Source organism: Zophobas morio, unplaced genomic scaffold (genome assembly GCF_036711695.1).
Source record: "Zophobas morio isolate AGI-343-1 ecotype UQ-CSIRO unplaced genomic scaffold, CSIRO_AGI_Zmor_V1 ptg000002l, whole genome shotgun sequence".
Taxonomy (NCBI): domain Eukaryota; kingdom Metazoa; phylum Arthropoda; class Insecta; order Coleoptera; family Tenebrionidae; genus Zophobas; species Zophobas morio.
Window position 1 is genome coordinate 8,991,992 of NW_026972107.1, and position 20,283 is coordinate 9,012,274.

At 33.3% G+C, this 20,283-nt stretch overlaps 1 protein-coding gene across 3 annotated transcripts in view; it reads right to left on the minus strand.

The window, feature by feature from the left end:
* The window catches only part of LOC135127320 (carbonic anhydrase-related protein 10), a 328,805-nt gene that overhangs the window by 79,054 nt on the left and 229,468 nt on the right, over window positions 1-20,283 (minus strand). For 2 of the 3 annotated variants that reach the window (XM_064053769.1, XM_064053764.1), the window contains exons 4-5: window positions 16,227-16,363; window positions 8,730-8,921 (exon numbers count right to left, since the gene is read on the minus strand). In XM_064053769.1, the coding sequence (XP_063909839.1) occupies window positions 8,730-8,921; window positions 16,227-16,363 (329 nt within the window). The remainder of the gene's footprint in view (window positions 1-8,729; window positions 8,922-16,226; window positions 16,364-20,283) is intronic. The other variant, XM_064053776.1, reaches the window with a different exon arrangement.

The following is a 20,283-nucleotide window of genomic DNA, read 5'->3' on the forward strand; positions in this document are numbered from 1 at the left end:
TCAATTGTTTGACAACACTCTGATATTTTGTTTGGCGGGGGATTCTACCTGTCACTGTTACAACGTCATTTATGTGTTGTTTACACAATTATTGCCGTCTTTAAATTCACAGTGCAATAAAATTTCATGGAAACAAAAATCGCGTTCTGGGTATAAAAAAAGAAATAAGCTTACAAGAAGCAGCGGGGAAAGGTTAATTTTTCACCCTGTTTGTTAACAAACAAACGTAACAACGGATTATGTTGTTTCTATTTTTGGGGATAAATGCTGATTTTGTGTATGTCGTTCGTGTGTGGGATGGTCTCTGGGGAGCTTAATATTGACAAAAAATGTGTATTTGTTTCTATAATGACTTCTGTATTATAAACAAACAACGCATACTGAAATACTTACATAAGTCGGTGCACGGTATCGACAGAAAGTTAAACCGGATGACAAGCTGAGTTCAGCTCTTGTGGAGACATCTGATCAGATTGACCATTTTCGAAGCAACGATTATTTGACTGTACATTTGTGAGGTGATTACGGCAACTCCCAGCCCTCTCCCGTTAAAAAATCGAATTTTTCGAAAGGTACAACCGATTGTTCTGTTAAAATTTCATGGGCCATCTAATTTAATCCTATTAAATGATGCAGCCAAACCCCAATATTTAACCCTGAACTTTGTTTTATTGCATTTAGACGATCGACCCCGTTTGATTAAATAAGTGATGCGCCCGCTCCGTATAAACCAATAAATGTGATAAAGTTTTCTTATCAATTTCAATTATTGATAGAGGAATACGTTAAATTCTCACCACGTACGTTAGCCAGACGTCAGAATTTATCGGTTTTACGCTGATGTTCCATTTAGGCAAAGCATAATTCGAATGTGATGCGCGTGGGCATATTGTTCCATGGCCATATTTCAAATTTTTTCAGGCCACTCACTCCGAAAGCTCGTTAGTAACTCAAATTAATTATTGAAAGCTCGTTTGAGACAAGGGGCCATTTCGAATAATAAAATCGCGTAACGAATGGATCAAGGATTACTAACTACAATTTTAATGAAGATGTAATTTGACCTGGCTCTGATGCCGGAATTAGCGTCGATAGTAATTTTTATCCCGGAGTCTTGGTTCCGGGTGCCGCTGATGGGAGAAAGGCAGGAAGTCACACCGCAGGGACTCATACTGCTTGAGTTATTCTCATCTCGTTCCCCTTTAAAGTTCACTCGCAGGCACGGTATCATTAAATACTTTGTTGTTCGCTGACCTAAGGCAGTGGTGGAACGTAAGAATTTAAATATTGAATTGAAACGAACGACATTGTTATGAAATATGTTTTTGGTTTATTACAAAGACGCACAATAACGTGACAATAAAAGTTTCCTTCAGATCCTGCAGAAAACCAAATTTGATAATAATAGATATTTCATCTTGTCAACAGTACGAGAGAATTGACAAGAAATTTTAAAATTTTAAAGACTATAACTAAGGTACCAAAAGTTATGTACAATGCAAAATGTATTGTAGACTGTAGCCTAAAAATTTTCTAACTGATCTTCAAGTTATCCCCCTTGAATTATTATTAAGAGAAAAAGAAATTAGGAAAGAACTGCAAAATATCGAGTCGAAAGACTTCAGACGATGGGTGGTTTGAGAAACGGGAGCTTTCTGTAAAGGGACTGAGCTTTAAATAGGGTTCGACAGCAAAAGCACAACTTAGCGGTGGGTTTGAGAATAAGAATAGGTCCATTACTGTAAACAGGTGAAGGAAGAGTCTGTATCAGATTGTTGCATTTTAGAAGATGTCTGGACAAAACTTGTTAATTTCCGTACCCTTGGGTCGTTAACGAGAAAAACTCACACTGAAACCTCCAAATATAACACTGCCTTTGAAGTTGGATGTGAAAAATTAGGGAGATTAGAAAACGTGAGATTAAAGTATGTGTTTAGACAGGTCAGGTCAGGCCAAGTCAGGTCAAGTCAAGTGAGGTCAGGTCAGATAAGTTAGTTAGCAAGAGTTTGAAAAAATTTGAAAAGAATTATACCGGGTGTCTGGAAAATGGCGGAGTCACTTTTCAGTACGTTATGTACTTTTGGCAGTCCCAAAAAAATCATATAAACATTCCTTATGATGTAAATTACGAAAAAACCGAGATATTATAAAAGTAAAATTGGCAACACTGGTGGTATTTTTTTAGGACAATAACCATAATAACAAGTAGTCAGTCATTAATCGTTGTGCATTATTACTAATAAAACAAGCTGGCATTTTTCATTAATAAATAAACCTAAAAAAACATTTAATAAGACAGTCATAAATCATAAACAAAAACAAAACAAACAAAAAAAATCCAATAAAGCATATAACCAGCTAAACACTAGAGAAGATGTTCAAAATTCCTGCCTTGCTTATAAGTAAGCTCGTAATGTTTCCAAATTTTGATCATTTTTTGTAAAAGTTAGTCATCAGTACTTGCTGAGATAAAACGAAATTTTGGCAAATGGCATACCCTCTAAGAAAATACAGGGGGGGTGGGCGGGGTTAGTACCTGCTAAAATAAGATCGATTTTGGCAAATGACATATCCTCTAAGAAAAGAGAGGGCGGATGGGTGGGGCTAGTACCTGTCAAGACTGATTTGGCAGAAAAAATGGAAGACTTTCTGATCCTGCGATCGAAACCCAAAAAGAAGGTAATCAGAATTTTCGAAACCACTTTTTTTGACACGATAACTTATACAGAAATTTTGACTCTAGCTGGCATATATACAGCGGAAAAATGAGTTATAAGGAAAGGGACAGTTTAGAAAAGCTTTTGATAAAATTCCATAACAGGTGCTGAGGTGCGAGGTTGATGTTCTAGAAGAATTCTATTTGAAGATCAACAACAAGAGGAAAACCTAAATTTTATAGTGTTATTTGTGCTGAAGCTCGACTACCATCTACTTTTACGTTTGTCGGCCTTTCATTATCCCTAGAGTACGAAGAAATAGGTCTCCCGTTTCCGTATGTCTGTCTGTCTATTGTCTGTCAGCACTTTGACCGAATTTTTATTAGACAGATAATCTCCGAAATTCCTGGACCTATTGTTGTCAAATTTTATACCTGTCTGTATTAGAAGAATCGTGTATACAATAAAACGCTCACCAAAATTTGGGTAATCATCCCCACCAGCAATGGGATGACGTCATCTTCAAAATTTTCAATAATAATTTTTTTTTAATGTATAAAATAAGATATTTTTGTATGAATCCGTGTTGTGTTGTCACCCTAAACATCCAGATTTTTGGAAAAAAATTAAAATTGTACAACATTTTGCAATTTAACCTTGAAATTACAAAATCAAATATTCTGAAAAATTGATGACGTCATTTCAAAATTCTCTGAAATAAATGCTATCTGTGACTGTGACTTATCATTCCATTCATATTTTTCAGAATTGCTTATACAGGGTGACTAAAAAAAAAATAATGAATTAGTCAGTTTACTTTGTTGATTAATTCAGAAACTGCAATACCGAATATTTTGAAATCTTGTAGACGATTTAAAGTTATCCTAAGCATGATATATTTGTAATAAAAATATATCTCTTTACCCCCTCGAAGAAAGTAATGACGTCGTTTAATTTATTATTCCATTCATATTTTTTAGAATTGTTTATACAGGGTGATTAAAATAATTAAAAATTTATTGATTAAATTAAGGTTGGGTTGCTTCATTTTCCCGAAAATTTGGGAATACAATACTGTTAAGCACGCTTTTTTACATTTAGTTTAACATTACATACATATCGTTATTTTAACCTTCTAGGGGTTCTTACAAAATAACAAAATCTGCTAAATCAAATTTTATAATTTTTTCGCTAAAGCTGGATATGTTTTATTGTAGTTCATAGACGAGGGAATTTCTGTCGAAATAAGCTTCGATCAGTTTTTTATTGATATTGTTACGAAGCGAATTCTTGCCTGAAGCTTGAGCGTGTGCGGGAAAAGTTTTTTTTCTTAGTGGAAAGTGCAGTTTTACCCTCCGACTACCGTAAGTTCCTTTTTGGGTCGTCTGCCCGTTTAAGCACCGGTTTTCGAATCGTCGCCCCCGAGCGAGAAATCGTACCAGCGTCACCGGTTTTTTTCTGTCGTCACCGTCACAAGTCGAAACCGTCGTGCACGCGTCGTGTACTGTCCTCACGTGATTTTCAGGTTCAAGGACGCCGCCCCCAGGTCCAGGAGGAGCCCGTCTTGAAGGAAATCGCCGTCCAGAAGAGAACGACCGTGCCGGACGTGTTATTACTTTTCTTGTTTGTTTTTGCTTTGTAATTATTTAATTTAATATTAGCCGTAAGTTTAATTATTTTAGCCGTGCAGCTGGTGGCAGGGGAATAAACCCTATTTATTGTGTAAAATATTTCCTTGCGTTTTATTTTAATCTCTTGTTTTTGCGGGCGCTCACCACCTGAGATCCGTGTCTCCGGCTTGAGAGCAACCCCGGCGCTCCTTCACACGGAGAGGGAGCTGGTGCCCGAGCGACCGCCACTCCTGACCGAAGGCGCGTATATATTATTATTGTTGATTTTTGAATCACGTTAAAAGTAACTTTACCACTCTGTTTTAGTGTTTTTTGGTGCTGACGTATCTTGGTCAATATGATCAGATTATTCGAGGAACTTACCAACAATATGAGATCTGCTTACAGGAGCTCCTTTTCGAAATTTAGGAATGATTGACTGGTTTGTATAAAAAATAGGTCCTCTATTATTCTATTAAGAACTAAACAAACGCAGAACACATTAACAGGATTGTAAACGTAGGAATTTAAAAGCAGCACTTATGACACTAATAAACCAATTATTGACAAGGGATCTAATTGATTGTTAAAAATCGATAGAAAAGAGAAAATTGAATAGAAAAACTGGTCTAAAGTTTTTTAGAAAGAACTTCCCTCGCATCTAACGTCAAACATTCAAACAATTTCAGTGTGCCTGAGATATCCTGATTTTTTGATTGAAAACCCGAGAAATTGAAAAATCGAAACATTGAAAAATTTACAAACTCGAAATCGACACATCAAAAGATTGAGAAATCGACAAAGCGAAAAATTGAGAAATCGAAATAAACTAAAATCGAAGTTAAAAATGGAAAAGTTTAAATAAAAAAAAAAAAACGAAAATTTGAGAACAATCAAAATATCTAAAATCTGAAAAGTCGAAAAAGTGAAAAATGGTAAAACTGAAACATCGGAAAATTGAGAAATCGAAAAATGAACACATTGAGAAATCTAAACTTTGAAGTATCGAGAAGCTGAAGAATCGAAAAATTGAAAAAATCCCAACACTGCAATATTAAAATTGAAAAATCGAAAAATAAAAGCACTGAAAAATACTAAAACTGAAATCGAATAGCCGAAAATTCGAAAATTCGAAAAATTGCGAGATTGAAAATTTGAGAAATTGAAAAATTGTTGTACCTATAATTTTGATTTTTTTCCAAAAATCTCGATGTCTAAGATAAAAATTCAACACGGACTCATAAACCATAATTGCAGAACGATGCTACTTTTTAACATTTATTAAGTAACATTTATTTGACAAAACTTAAGAACACATCATTAATTCTTGGCGGGGGACATTAACGGATAAATTTTGATTAACGATTTACCATTCTTCCCATAACCTTAAAATCTTAAAACGCTTGCAAGATTTCAAAGTATTTCAATTTGCATTTTTAAAGTTAAATTGTATTTTTTTTCCAAAAATCTTGATATCCAAGGTAGAAACTTAACACAGATTCATAAACCACAAGTGGTTGATGATGTTATTTTATAAAATTTACACAAAATTTAACTATTGTAAAATTTTGAGATGGCATCATTCCACATTGTCAAATTATTATTAAATACTTAATTAATAATTTAAATATATTATATGATTTTTCATAAAAGTGTGCTTTCTTTGTTTAACTAATAAGCAGATTCGAAATGTATGTATGGAAGTAATAGGATCATTAAAGATGCAAGGAAAGGCTCTTTAGACTCTTGGTAATTTAACTTTTACACGGATCTAAGCACTTTTTTTTTGTTATAAATACATAATTCATTTTGTCTCGACGTTTTATCACCCGTAGAATATGAAAAAATAGGTCTCCCGATTGCGTCTTTCTGTGTGTCTGTTTTCCGTAGTTTGTTGTTGATTTTATATGACAGATAAATCTCTGAAACCATTGGACTGATTGATGAAATTTTTGACCTTTTTCGGAGCATATTCGAAAATTTCTTAAAGAATTTTTTTATATATATTTTTTGCTATGTTTCTTCGAATATTCCAACCGGAAAATCGAAATCAACAAAAAATGTCTTTAAGTAATTTTCAAAAATGTTTAGAAAAAGGTAAAAAAAATCAAAATGGGAAAATTCAGTAAATGCCAACCATTTGTTTAGAATCGCCAAAAAATAAAATATAAAAATTTTATTTTGAATTCGAATATTTTGAAAAACGTAGGCTGAGACCATCAACCGGCTATGTTTTTCGTCAAGATCTATGTCCTAGAATTTTTGTGTAATTTTTGGGCAACTGTGCTAAAAATCCAATTTTTCTACACCCTTATGAAATTTTTGACCTTTTTCGGAGCACTTTGAAAAGTACTTGCAGACATCTTTTTGTTGATTTCATCTAGCAGAAATTATTTTGGGGTTCACTTTCTCGGAAAACTTTCCAAAAATTGCCGATATATACAGTGAAAAGTTAGTCTAGAAACTGAATTTTAAAACAATCACTGAGCCTTAGTCTAAAATGCTCGAATCTAAATATTCTACTTTATATTGTTACGAAAGAAACTCATACGCCGCCCCGGTGCGACGCCTATGGGTTCTAGTATGTACGGCGATGATGACTCATTGTCGGTGACGGCGGCCGGAGAAAAACCTGGAAGCCGAAGTCGCAATGGACAGACAGTCCAGAAAGACCCGAACTGCGGAACTTCTAGAAGAGAAGTATCCCATTAAATAGAGGCCACCTTAGGGAACGATTATTATTCAGTCAATTTAGTCCACGAGAGTACAGTGAAGTTGCGCTGGAATTGTTTTGTACATAATCGCTGTGTAGTCAGTCGTGTAAATTCCAGTTATTAAGAAATAAGTTGTTGAAATTTTCCCACGTCGATTTTTAATATCTGTACAACATAATAATATATAGGACACTACATTTGACGTTCTGCAGGTAAAATTCTGTTTAATATATCAGCTGTACAAATATCATTAAACTTTAACTCGTTTCTTTTTTTTATCATTTTTATAATTTTTCGTTTTCTACATAAATTCTTGTGCTAGTTTTAAAGAAAACAAATCAGTTATAAGTATGACAGAATAACTAGTAAAGATTTTTTATGATAGATTTGGCCGAACAGCTAGACAAAAATGAATAGGCAGCGTAAAAGGATACCACTGTATACGGACCAATAATCGAATATACCTTTCTTTGTATCGAACTAGCCCGACCTTTTTCAGCCTCTTTCGGACCATTCCTGACGAGGACAGGGCCATAAACTGCCATATTACTGCTAGAGACAAAAAAGAAGAACCCAATCTTATAAGTCATAAACATCCACAATAATCCCGATTTTTATTGCGGTACTCTTTCTAATTATAACATCAAAGGCTTCAAACGCTCGCTACGCCACTGCCTGCATAGCACGCTAAAATCTCTGTCAAATTAAGAAAAAAAATTATGTTGACTTATTAAGTAGCCATGTCGGGACCGGAAATTCAAAGATTACGAGCCGTCGATAAAAGGGTTTTTTATTTGTGTCGGGGTCATTTTTCACGTAAAAGGATTCGGTTTTTTGTCGTACGCTTTGAGATTGTATTTTACGAATGACATGTCGACGACAAAGTTTGCGCTAAGCTGTGTGGTGTCAAGTATGACTTTACTTGCAGTGCAGCGGTTGTAAAGTTTCAGTGCAAAAACAACGGTGCTAATTACTACCTGTAAAAGTTTAACCGTGAGCTATTTTCGCTAAGTTTGGATCTAGAGTGCAGCGCGAAATTTAATAGTGGTGATTTGGGGATGCAGAAGTTGAAAGCGCCGCCACTGCACAAACGCAATCGTTACAAGTGATTCAACAATTTACACGTAAAGTTATATATAAATTTTTGCTGACGGTTTAAAATTACAGAAGATGAAGCTGCTATTATGGAAGAATTGTTCGTCGCTATAAATGGACGCGATTATTCCGGCTGAATAACTGGAGAGAGAAATAGAAGAATGGTCACTATCTACAGTATTTTCGGTCGTTAATTCTATGTTTTGTGTTTTATTATTGTTGTAATCATTTTTTCCGCTTTCAGTGCCAATTAAAAATGTTCGTTTGTCTCTTTGTAATTAACACATACTTTTTAAGCTCGTTTCATCAATATACTCTTGTCGTTTCCAGTACTGATAATTAAGCCAAAAACGATTAAAAATGAAATACATGTCAACAAAACTGTGAACAGTGCTAAATAAGGCTCTCCCACCGTTGTAATTCCGAAGCATAACGTGAATATTCAATGTGTCACGCATGCTTTCTCCCGGTGTAGCAAACTTGTTCAGGATAAACCAATTACTTACTGTCATTTCGGATAAAATAGTTGCCGCATTGAATGGGTCTCGAGTCTGAAGTTTGTTTAGAAATTAAACGTAAACTGTGTGAGTTACAATTAAATTTATGGGTTGCTTGTGTTTTGGAATTCGTTTCGGAGTCGGAAAAGAACTTACCTCTGCAGGAAAGTTGTATCCGTTTATTGAATGTTCGGACCCAAACTGATCGTGCAGTCCATAGTGAATATGGATTTCTTGAAATTGATATTTATAGGAAAGAGGTCCCCCGGTCACATTTATGTGATGGCGAGTGTCGTTATCTACTGTAAATATTACACTATGGCCCGTATTCATGATGGAACCGCTCACCTATAAAAAGAAGAAGAAATAAAACAAGATTTGGCCAAGCTCAAGGGGAAAAGGTTGCACATGGATATGTTTTAACAACAGAGTTGAAAGTTGTTTCAAGGGTATAACTAATAAATAAATTACTACCAACTGGGTGTGTATGATTGGGGTACCAATTTTCTGGTGAAAGCGCTCGTTTTTTTTTTTAGATAACACGATTTATTTTCGTTCATGTTAAGCTGGTAGAGTGTAAAATCCATAAGTAATACACTTTACACGAGAGATGTCGTAGCGGTGTTATCAGTTTGTTAAAAGTTTGAAGAAGTCTGTTCATGGATCCTGCACAATTTATCATAATGTCGTTGACATTGCGGATCTACGACGGTTAAACTTTGGTTGTTATTTGTTAACTTTCATTATTAAGCGATTTTTGTGTGTTTAAAGTTCTTAAAGTTTTTTGTATTTTTATTTATTAATAGATAAATTAAAACGCGAACAATTGTAGGATTAATTTTCACTGGATTATATTGTGATAGGTTTTCCAAGTTTTCAAAAAGCATTTAGTAGGTACAGAGTGGCGATAAGGTTTTATTTAGAATTTAGATTTAGTATCAAGCTAAAAAATAAAGTGTCCTAAATATATTTTTTATACCATGAGAGCAGCGTTCTATTTAAAGCCCCTAGGGCCCATGCTTGCAAGTATTCGAGCACGAAAAATACGCGGTACACAATCTTGCCCCAGGTGCATACAAATTATTCCTCATACCGGTTAATAAAAAATCCATACAAAATAAATTATGCAATTTCTTGACTTGACTTCTCGCAATAGTATAATTTAGTTTACATTATGCTGACCTGTATTCTGACGTAGGCCCATTAACGTGTGGTCGTAATAGCAGCAAAAAAGAACAAAACAAATTTACTTGTCGATTACACTTGTTTTATTTTTAGGTGCTAATTTAGAATTTTTGCCTTTGGTTAACTTCGTGGTGTATTTAAGATAATTAAAAAACAAACGGTCCGAATTTTTGTACAGGGTGATTATAAAATATCGTACGGAAAACTGGTTTGGGAAATCTTTTATTACATTTTTAATAAGAATTCGTTGCTTCCGTGGGGTAGATAGAGATCTGTTATTCTACCTGAATTATTGGTTGCCTACGCGGCAGCAAACACACAAACGTCGAAAAAACTTCAGAGAATTATGTCATGATTGACATTTGACATCTCAATGGAGCGGCAAAATACATATAATTTCAAAGCCAACTTGATATGCAATCTTTGATAATCACGTAGCGTGTAATAAGAGAATTTCTAAAATTGCACAACAATTATTTACACGGAATAGATAAATTATTATCAAACTGATATCGAAGATATTATTTGTCTTGACAGTGGGCTAGGGAAGGACAATTAATAAGGGTTTAGTAAAAGAAAACCATCTGTTTTTAAGGCGTAACACACAACACAGTTTTTTTTTTCAGAGAAAAAATGAATTAAAAAATTCCTTTACCTTCCTTCAAAGTTTAATTTTTCTTTTCGAAATTTCCCCATATTTATAATTCACTCTTTTGGGTTGGGTAACTGAAATCGACCGGACTTTCATTATTCAAAATAATTTTGGGGGATCTTGTCTTTATTCATTGTTTTCTTCATTTCATATTATAACAAAAAACTTAAAAATTGTTTAGGATGAATCTGACCACAGTGGCTAATTTTTCTCGTTTTTTTTTATATATCTTCCTAAATCGATATTTTGGTTTTGTAACTGAACCTCAAATTGACGTAAGGAATATTCTAATCATTTTTCTAGAACTTAGAACTTTAGTATATTTTAGCGTCCTAGAGAATTCCAGAATATCCAGAACAATCCGCGAGAATTCAGAATATACAAAGAATCCGGAAGAATACGGTAAAAATGTGAATGAATATGATAAAATATGAGAGAATTGCAGCAAATTCCGAGAGAGCGTAACGAAACCAAGACAATTCGAGAAAGTCCAAGAGAATTTTGAAGAATCTGAAAGAATCTGGGTGAATCCGAGAAAGTCCGACAGAATCCAAAAGAATTCGATATGAACATGAGATAATATGGGAGAAGATATAAAAAGATTTGAGAAAATTGGACAGAATCGAGAGAATATGAGAAAATCCGAGATAATGCGGGAGAAACCAAGGAGTCTTGGGAATCCAAGAAACCCAAAGAATTGGAAGAACGCTAAAAACGCAAAAAATTCTAAGGATAGAAAAACATTTTCAAAGAAGCTAAAAGAATTCGAGAGAATCCGTAAGAATGAGTGTGAATCCACAAAAATACGAGAGAATCGTAAAAAATTTTAGATCCGAAAGAATCCGAAAGAATCCGAAAAGAATCTAAAAAAATAGGAGAAAACATGACAGAATCCGACCAAATTCCGAAAGAATCGGACAAAATCTAGTGGAATTCTAAAGACATTGAGAGAATCCGAGAAATGCCGACAAAATTCGAAAGAATCAAGAAAAAATCCGACAGATTCCGAAAAAATATTAAAAGAATCAGAAAAAATCTGGACGAATCCGATATAATTCTATAGAATCCTAGAGAGTTTGGCCAAATTCCAAAGAATCTGAGAGAATTTGTTGAAAATTGGAAAATCCGAAAGAATCCAAGTGAACCCAAAAGAATTCTACAACAATTGGAAAGAATACGCAAAGATTCCGAAAGAATACGAGAGAATCTGGAAAAATCCGAGTTCCGAAAGAATCCGAAAAAAATCCAGGAGAATAGTTTAGCAAAATCCCAAAGAAATTGAGAGAATTCGAAAAATTCCGACAAAATCTAAAAGAATCAGAAGAATCCGACAGATTCAGAAAAAATATGAAATGAATCATAAAAAATCTGGACGAATTCGAAAGAATCCTAGAGAATCCGAGAGAATTCGAGAACTGTCGAAAGAATTCGGGTGAATCAGAAAAAAATCTGAGAAAAATCCTCGAAAATTCGGATAGATCCGAAAGAATCCAAGTGAGCCCAAGAGAATCCTACAACAATTCGAAAAAATACGCAAATATACCGAAAGAATACCAGAGAATCAGGAAAAATCCGAGATTCGAAAGAATCTAGATGCGCAGGAAAAAATATGAGAAAATCCGATCAAAGAAGCGGAAAGAATCTGGCAGAATCAGAAGGAAATTGAGAGAATCTGAGAAATTCCGACAGAATCCAAACGAATCAGAAAAAATCCGACAGATTGCGAAAAGAAAATGAAAACAATCAGAAAAAATCTGTATGTATCCGATAGAATCCTAGAGAATACGAGAGAGTTGGGCCAAATCCAAAGAATCTGAGAGAATTCGAGAAATGTCGAGAAAATCCGTGTCAATCTGAAAAAATTTGAGAAAAATCCTTGAAAATTCGGAAAAATCCGAAAGAATCCAAGTGAACCTAAAAGAATTGTACAAGAATTCGAAGAATACGCAAAGATTTCCAAAGAATACGAGAGAATCGGGAAAAATCCGAGATCCGAAAGAATCCGACAGAATCCTAGAGAATCCGAGAGGGTTCGGCCAAATTCCAAAGAATCTGAGAGAATTGGAGAATTGTTGAGAGATCTGTGTGAATCCGAAAAAATTTGAGAAAAATCCACGAAACTTCGGAAGAATACGCAAAGATTTCGAAAGAATAAGAGAGAATCGGAAAAAATCCGAGATCCGAAAGAATCTGAAAAGAATCCAGAGGAATGGGAGAAAATATGAAAGAATCCGACCAAAGTCCGAAAGAATCGGAGAAAATTTAGGAGAATCCAAAATAAATTGAGGGAATCCAAGAAATTCCAACAAAATCCAAAAGAATCCGAGAGAATTCGGCCAAATTCCAAAGAATCTGACAGAATTCGGGAATTGTCGAAAGAATCCGAAAAAATCTGAGGAAAATCCGCGAAAATTCAGAAGGATCTGAAACAATCTAAGTGACTCCAAGTGAATCTTAACAACAATTCGAAAAAATTTGAAAGAATACGAAAAGGATCCGAAATATTACGAGAGAATATGAGAGAATTTGGTGAAATTTCCAAAGGATCGCACAAATTCTGTAATAATCCGGAAGAAACCGAGAGAATTAGAGAAATTGCGATAGGAACCGAAACAATACGAAAAGAATTAGAAAAGAATCCGACTAAATTTCGAGAGCACCAGAAAGATTCCTAACAAATCCGAAAAAATCTGAGACAATCCGAGAAAATCCGGCAAAATTTCAAAGGATTTGAGAGAATTTAAGCAATGTCGGAAGAATCCCAAAGAATCTGAAAGGAACCGTGAGAATTTGGAAGAATGCGGAAGAATCCAAGTAAATCTAAGAGAATCCGATAACAATTAAAAATAATCCGAGAAAATCTGAAAAAATCGGAGATCAGAGAGAACTCGAAAGAAAACGAAAATAATGCGAAGGAATGCGGAGAATATGGGAGAATCGGACCATATTCCGAGAATATTGGAGAGAATCCAGCTAAATTCCACGAGAATCTACGAGAATCTGAAAGAATCATAGAGAATCCCAGAAAATCTGACGGAATCTGAAATAATACGAGTGAACCCAAGATAGTGCGAGAAAAGCTACGAATCCAAGCAACCCAAATAATCAGAAGAACGCGAAAAACGCAAGAAATCGAAAGAAGCCAAAGAACTTCAAAGAATTTAAGAGAAATCGAGAAAAGTCTAGAGAATATAAGAGCAATTTTCCTTTAACTCCACATTTAATTTGTTTTATAAAAAAATTTCATTTGTTATAACAATTAACCGTTGAGTTGGTGGTGTTTCTTTTTTGCTGAGGATTTTCTATATTTGAATTTCATATTTTTTATTTTTTAAGAGACGCATCGATATATTCGAAAAATAATGAAGATAAAAAATAGAGTAAAATGTACTAATAGAATACATTGTTCCATTTAAATAAACGGAAATATCGACATTTGAAAATTGTACAGTTTTAGATTTTTCATAAATAGTGTGTATTAGGGTGATTAAAAAAAAAAAAAAATAATTTTTTTTTCGTGCAAAGAGGTTCAAAAGTTTCTTTTCAACGTAAAAAAATACCAGTTAAAATTTGAGCTCTTAATATTAATATTAAGACCGTCCGCATCGCGTTTTTCTATTTCCCATAAGAATAACATGGGAAAATTTTTGTTTGCACCTTCTGATTTTTATTGCTAGCCCGTCGTGTGTCGTGAAAAAAATTCAATCACATATTTTTATAGAGAATTGAACGCTCTACAAAAAGTGTCTCCTATGATTGTGCGAGAAACCTGATAGTTGAAGAGTTATTGTAGGCTAAAGTTAAATTTATCCAAATTTTGACGTTTTTGATGCATTACAATAAATTTGATGGTCTTATTGGAATAAATCACCACAAAAATTTATACACATTTTAAATTTAGTTTTTTAAACAGTAATTGTTTATAATTTTATGCTATAATAAGGCCAGTAAAACTCTTTCCGAACATTTTCAGCATCAGTGGGTTAAAAAATCATAGTCAGGTTTCTCGCAAAATCATAGGAGACACTTTTTGTAGAGCGTTCAATTCTCTATAAAAATATGTGATTGAATTTTTTTCACGACACACGACGGGCTAGCAATAAAAATCAGAAGGTGCAAACAAAAATTTTCCCATGTTATTCTTATGGGAAATAGAAAAACGCGATGCGGACGGTCTTAATATTAATATTAAGAGCTCAACTTTTAACTGGTATTTTTTTACGTTGAAAAGAAACTTTTGAACCTCTTTGACACGAAAAAAAAAATTATTTTTTTTTTTTGAATCACCCTAGTGTGTATATTAAAATTTGATTTTGATGATACATACTTTAAAAATAGTCTTATTGCTTTTTTTAAACTTTTTCATCGTCAGAAAATGTCAAAAACATTGGAATAACGTGACAAACTCTAAGAAGAGGTTAATCAAAATGTCTTAAAATATATAGGGTGTTTGATTTAAAAAACTAAGTCGTGTGTTACGCCTTAGAAACAGAAACCTCTGAATAGTTAATAATTTTAGAATAGTCTTCAAAGAACTCTATAACTTTGGTCTTTGACGTTTTTTTTTCTATTTCTAATAATTAATGAGATATCGAGGAGCGTGCTTAGTGCGTCACCCTGTATATTTAGTTACTATTTGCTTTTACAAGTGGTTTTGGCAATATGAATTTCCCGTGGATGTCGCAGGTGAAATTCTGCGGCCTTATACCTTGAGAACGGGTAGAATTATTAAAGTTTTGTAATCGCCATTGCTTTGAGGTTGCAGGGGGAAACTTAATTCGGCGTTGCGGTAGATAGAAAAAAAAATTAGAAGTTGAGTGAAAGAAATAAGTACCTTATATCGCAAATACGCAAAAATTTTTATGTGTAAATAAATAAAAAATAATTAATAAAAGTAAGTATGTTACAACCATGAAATGAAGAACACCTAGTGAAACTCACCTAAAAACACATTCTCATAAAATAAACCGTTGTTAATCCGCTGATGATTTTTTTTATTTAAAAACTATGACCTATTTTTCGGCTAAATTCGTCCTATCAACAAATTCTTACGTAACTAGATAAAAAATCAAAAAAATCACCTGGTGCAAATATGAAATGATTTATATTTTGGTTCTGTGAAAATAAGCACAGTTTATATAAATATTAACTGAAATTCGCATGTTTTGTTAAGAAATTATTGTTGAATTAAATAGTTTAGTTTAGCGTTTTGTGCGTTATTTGCAGGGATTGCGAGATGTGTTACTTTATCACCACTCTGTACACTGAGATCTTAATACAATGGAGCTTAAAACCGATCAGTTTAACGACATTGCGGCTGCAGCGTTAAAACAAATAACAAGTTGTTACACCTTTTGTCGGTGAGCTTCATTGTAGAAGTGCGCTGATGGAATCACAGAGTCTAATGAACACGCAACTGCAATAATAGAATTAATAAAATTATCCTTACATCCTCGCTAATTAGTTTCTTTCTGAAAGAGCCAGCACTTCAGCGTCTGCATACACCTAGTTGAGCTTGCTAATTACTACCTCAAACAAACTTCCCCGCATCTCAAATTACGATCAAACCGCCCCGTATGATATTCAGAACAAATTTGTCGTGCACAATAAACTTCATTATTATCGTGGGTTAGATTATTGCCCTCGCAACCTCCAGTTTGTCTGATTTAGTGTAAATCGTTGTTAAAAGCATTTCATTGCTGTAATGCGTCTAATCCTGAAACCCATCTCGTGACAAACTCTGCGTAGTCGTCAGTTGGAGAAGTGAACACATGTCTGGGAGCGCAGGCGGGACACGTAAGCAGTAAGCTTCTTACCCTGTGTTTATCGATGTGAAGGGGTCGAAGGTTTGGGTCGAAGAGCAGCTTATTCGGCTCTAGATTAACCGGGGACTGCCTCCTTCCCTTGTTGCACAGTGACCATTCCGGATTTATCAAGCCCCAAAACGCCGGACCTGGAAATAATACGACAATTACAGCGCGGACAGGATACTTATTAAGATCCTGCTGTTTTACACATGATTAAGAGACCGACGGCAGTGGTGGCGGCTCTGCCGCCTCCAATCAAACGAAATCCCTAGAGTTGGGTCATTTTTTAATGATTAACACAAACCGGCGAAAGGAAATCCGTCCCAAAAGAAATACATTTTTTAATTTTATTTCAACCCGTCGCCTCCGCCATTTTTACGCAAAAAAATAGATTGGCCAAATTGATCCTAAATGAAGTCAATTAACTAACTAGCATATTTGTATATATATTTTTTAAGAAAATTACTTTTAGGGTATTTATTTATGACAGATATAATTCAGTATATAAAATGAACGTATTATTGTTTTACTTTTTCTACGAAAAGTTAATCAAGCAATAATATTTATAAAAGTCATGTACCTGCTAACATAATAAAAATCATTAATAATAAAATCGATATGAAAAGGTTACAATAACACGCGTTAAGTGAAAGTAAACAAAAAATTACAATGTAGTTCACTCAATTGCTCATAAAGAATTTTTTATTTTCGCTCATTCAGATGTTATTAATCGTTTAACAAAAATTAAATATATTTGCTTTTAAAATACTCATTTAACACATATTATTTATTTATTTTCTATATAAATTATTAGTTGAATTTTGGTAGTAGGAAAGAGAAATTTGTAGAAATCCGTGAATAGCGTTGTAATAACTGACCATTTAATAAACTGGTGGTCTGTAAACTGTTCTATACAATAAGAACATCCTGTATTTTAAAATTTATTAGAATATCGTTACACAGACAGGGAAACGGGAAAGTTGTATTCTCGTATTCTCGGAGTTGTGAAAATGCAAAAATTCGAGCAACTGAAAATTTACGAAAATTATGAGGTTCAAACTTCGCTTAAATATGGCTCGGGATGTTTATGGGTGAGTTTAAAGCAGCTAAGAATAATTTTATTTCTTTTTTCGAAAGTGCTCGTGTTGATTTTCATTTTGATTTTACAGAAAAATTTCGATAAAGCGTTAAATTTAGAAGTGAGTTCCGATTTTTCGAGTTCTGTTATTCTTTCTGAAAATGCGAAGATTCTTTAGACAGAATCTTGCTCACCTTTGGACAGTCCTACAAGTCCAGATTTTCTGAGAAATGATAATATTTTACTTTATGAAATGTTATCTCTTTTATCATTATTTTTTTAGAGTAGAAAAGTTGGTCCAAGGTGATTTGAACAGGACTTTCCTTGCTCCTGAAGTAAAATCGAGCAAATACAGCTGCCTCGAAAATTTTTAAAATTTGATTCTCAGAATTTCATTTTTTTTCTAATTGTACACTCGTTATGCGTATGTTTCAAGTAAGTTTTCCATAACAAAATTTGGTTATGAGGTGATCAACATTTTAGCAAGGACACTTATATCACTTTGAACAGGCTCATTGCAATACTAATAATGACAGAACTGTATTCTCGAGTTTTCGGGAAAATAGGATAGAAATAAGTTCTTGATTTGATAAAAAAAACTGGAGCTCGATTCCGATTTTGATTCACGGATTTTTCATCTGCGAATTGGACGCGTCTAAAGACCAAAACGGATTATACAAAATAATAACAATAATAATAAAAATCACGGTATATTCATAAACCACAAGTACATGAGAATATTATTTTAGAACATTTTGATAAACTTAACAAAATTGTTAGTGGGGACTATTCGGCAAACTTTGGTTAGCGTTTTAACATCTGCGCGATACTCCTAAAATATCTACGTATAAAATATGGCAACAATCGGTCTAGTAGTTTCGGAAATTATCGATCTAAAAAAAATCCACACAAACGACAGACGACAGTCAGATAGAAATTAGAGATCAGTTTTTTCCTACTCTAAGAGTATTGAACGTCAAGAAAACATGAAAGTAACCAATCACCTAATGGACCCTTTTATAACAGATCCTTCATTAACGCTCCTGAAGTAGTATAGATAGTACCATTTCCAGTATAAGTAAAACAAAAGTGATCTATGCGGGGATCGAAGCCACGAGTCCCTCTAAAATTATTATAAAATGTTTATTATACAATTTGGAGTTTTTTTGAGAAACAATCAAGATGGATTCATAAATCACAAATGCAGGAGTGTGTTATGTTATAAAATTTAAATAGCAATTACCATGCAAAATATTGAGGCAACGTCGTTAATTTGTGATGATTAGGCAAATTTTGCTAAGAGTTTTACGATTTACACTATACTGCGTAAAAAAAAATAAAATTCGCAAAATCAAATTTCACCATTTTTTTGAAAAGATATCGTGGACTTTGCTTCAGGGGCAAGGGAAGTCTATTAATCGAATCCATCGGATGATTGGACACTTTTATTTTTTCTCGACGTTTCATGACCCCAGGAGTACGAAAAAAGTAGTCACTCGTTTGTCTGGCGTTTCTAGCGATTTTGATTGGACACGTCATCTCCGAAACTACTGCACTGATTGTTGTCAAATTTTGTGTGTATATTAGGAATATCATGTAGATGGTATTAGCTCTAACCAAAATTTGGTTAATTAATTAACCCCACCAACATTTGATGACGTTATTTCAAAGAAATGTATTTTAAAATGACTTAATTGTTATTCAAAAATATACTCCTAAACTTGTGGTGTACAAATTCGCCTTGAGTTTTTTCCTTAAACGGCAAATCAACGAACCGAAAAATATAAAATTTGGAAAATCGAAAAATTAGAATATCAAAAAATTGGAAAATTCAAAAAGTGACAAATTCCCAAAATTGAAATGAAAAGAAAATCGAAAAATTTTGAAAACTGAAAAACCGAGATCTAGGGAAGTCGAGAATTTGAAAAATCGAAAATATTGGAGTCTAAAAGATTGGAAAACTGAAAAATAAAAAAAAAGAGAAACCGAAAATTTAAGAAATCGAAATATTGAAGAATAATTATAAAAACTGAAATGGTGAAAAATTGAAAATTCGAAAATATAAAACCGTGAAGCCGAAAAATAGATGAACTGAAAACTCGAAAAATTGAAGAATTGAAAAACGGACAAATTGAAACATTAAAATATCTAAAAATCTAAAATTTAATAAATCGAAAAATTGAAGAATCGAAGTACTGAAAATTCCTAAAACTGAAATATCGAACAATTGATAAATCCGTAAATCGAAAGTTTGAAAAACCAAAAATCGAAACATTAAAACATTAGAAACGCCCGGATAAATAAAGATCTGAAAATAGAGAACCCAAATCGGAAATATAAAAATTCTGAAATTGAAACGAAAAATTAAAAAGTTTCAAAACTGGAGTATCAAAAAATTGAAAAATCGAAACCAAAAAAAAAACTGAAAAATCCCAGAGTTGGAAAATCGAAACATTGAGAAATTAAAAGTTGAAAATTCGAAAATTCGAAACATTGAGATATCCAAAAATGGAAAAATCTCAGAAGTAAAATATCGAAAAATTGAGAAATCAAAAGTTGAAAAATCGAAAAATTGGAACACCAAAAAATCGAAAAATCTAAAATATAGTAAATCGAAAAATTGAAGAATCGAAATACTGAAAATTTCCAAAACTGAAATATTGAAAAATTGATAAATCCGTAAATCGAAAGTTTGAAAAATCAAAAATCAAAACATCAAAACATTAGAAACGCCCGGATAAATAAAGGTCTGAAAACAGAGAACCCAACATATAAAAAAATCTAGAAATCGAATATATGAAAATTGAGAAATTAAATCGAAAAATTAAAAAGTCTCAAAATTGAAGTAGGTATCAAAAAATTTAAAAATCGAAACATTAAAGAATAAGAAAAACTGAAAAATCCCAGAGTTGGAATATCGAAACATTGAGAAATTAAAAGTTTAAAAATCGAAAATTCGAAACATTGAGATATCCAAAAATGAAAAAA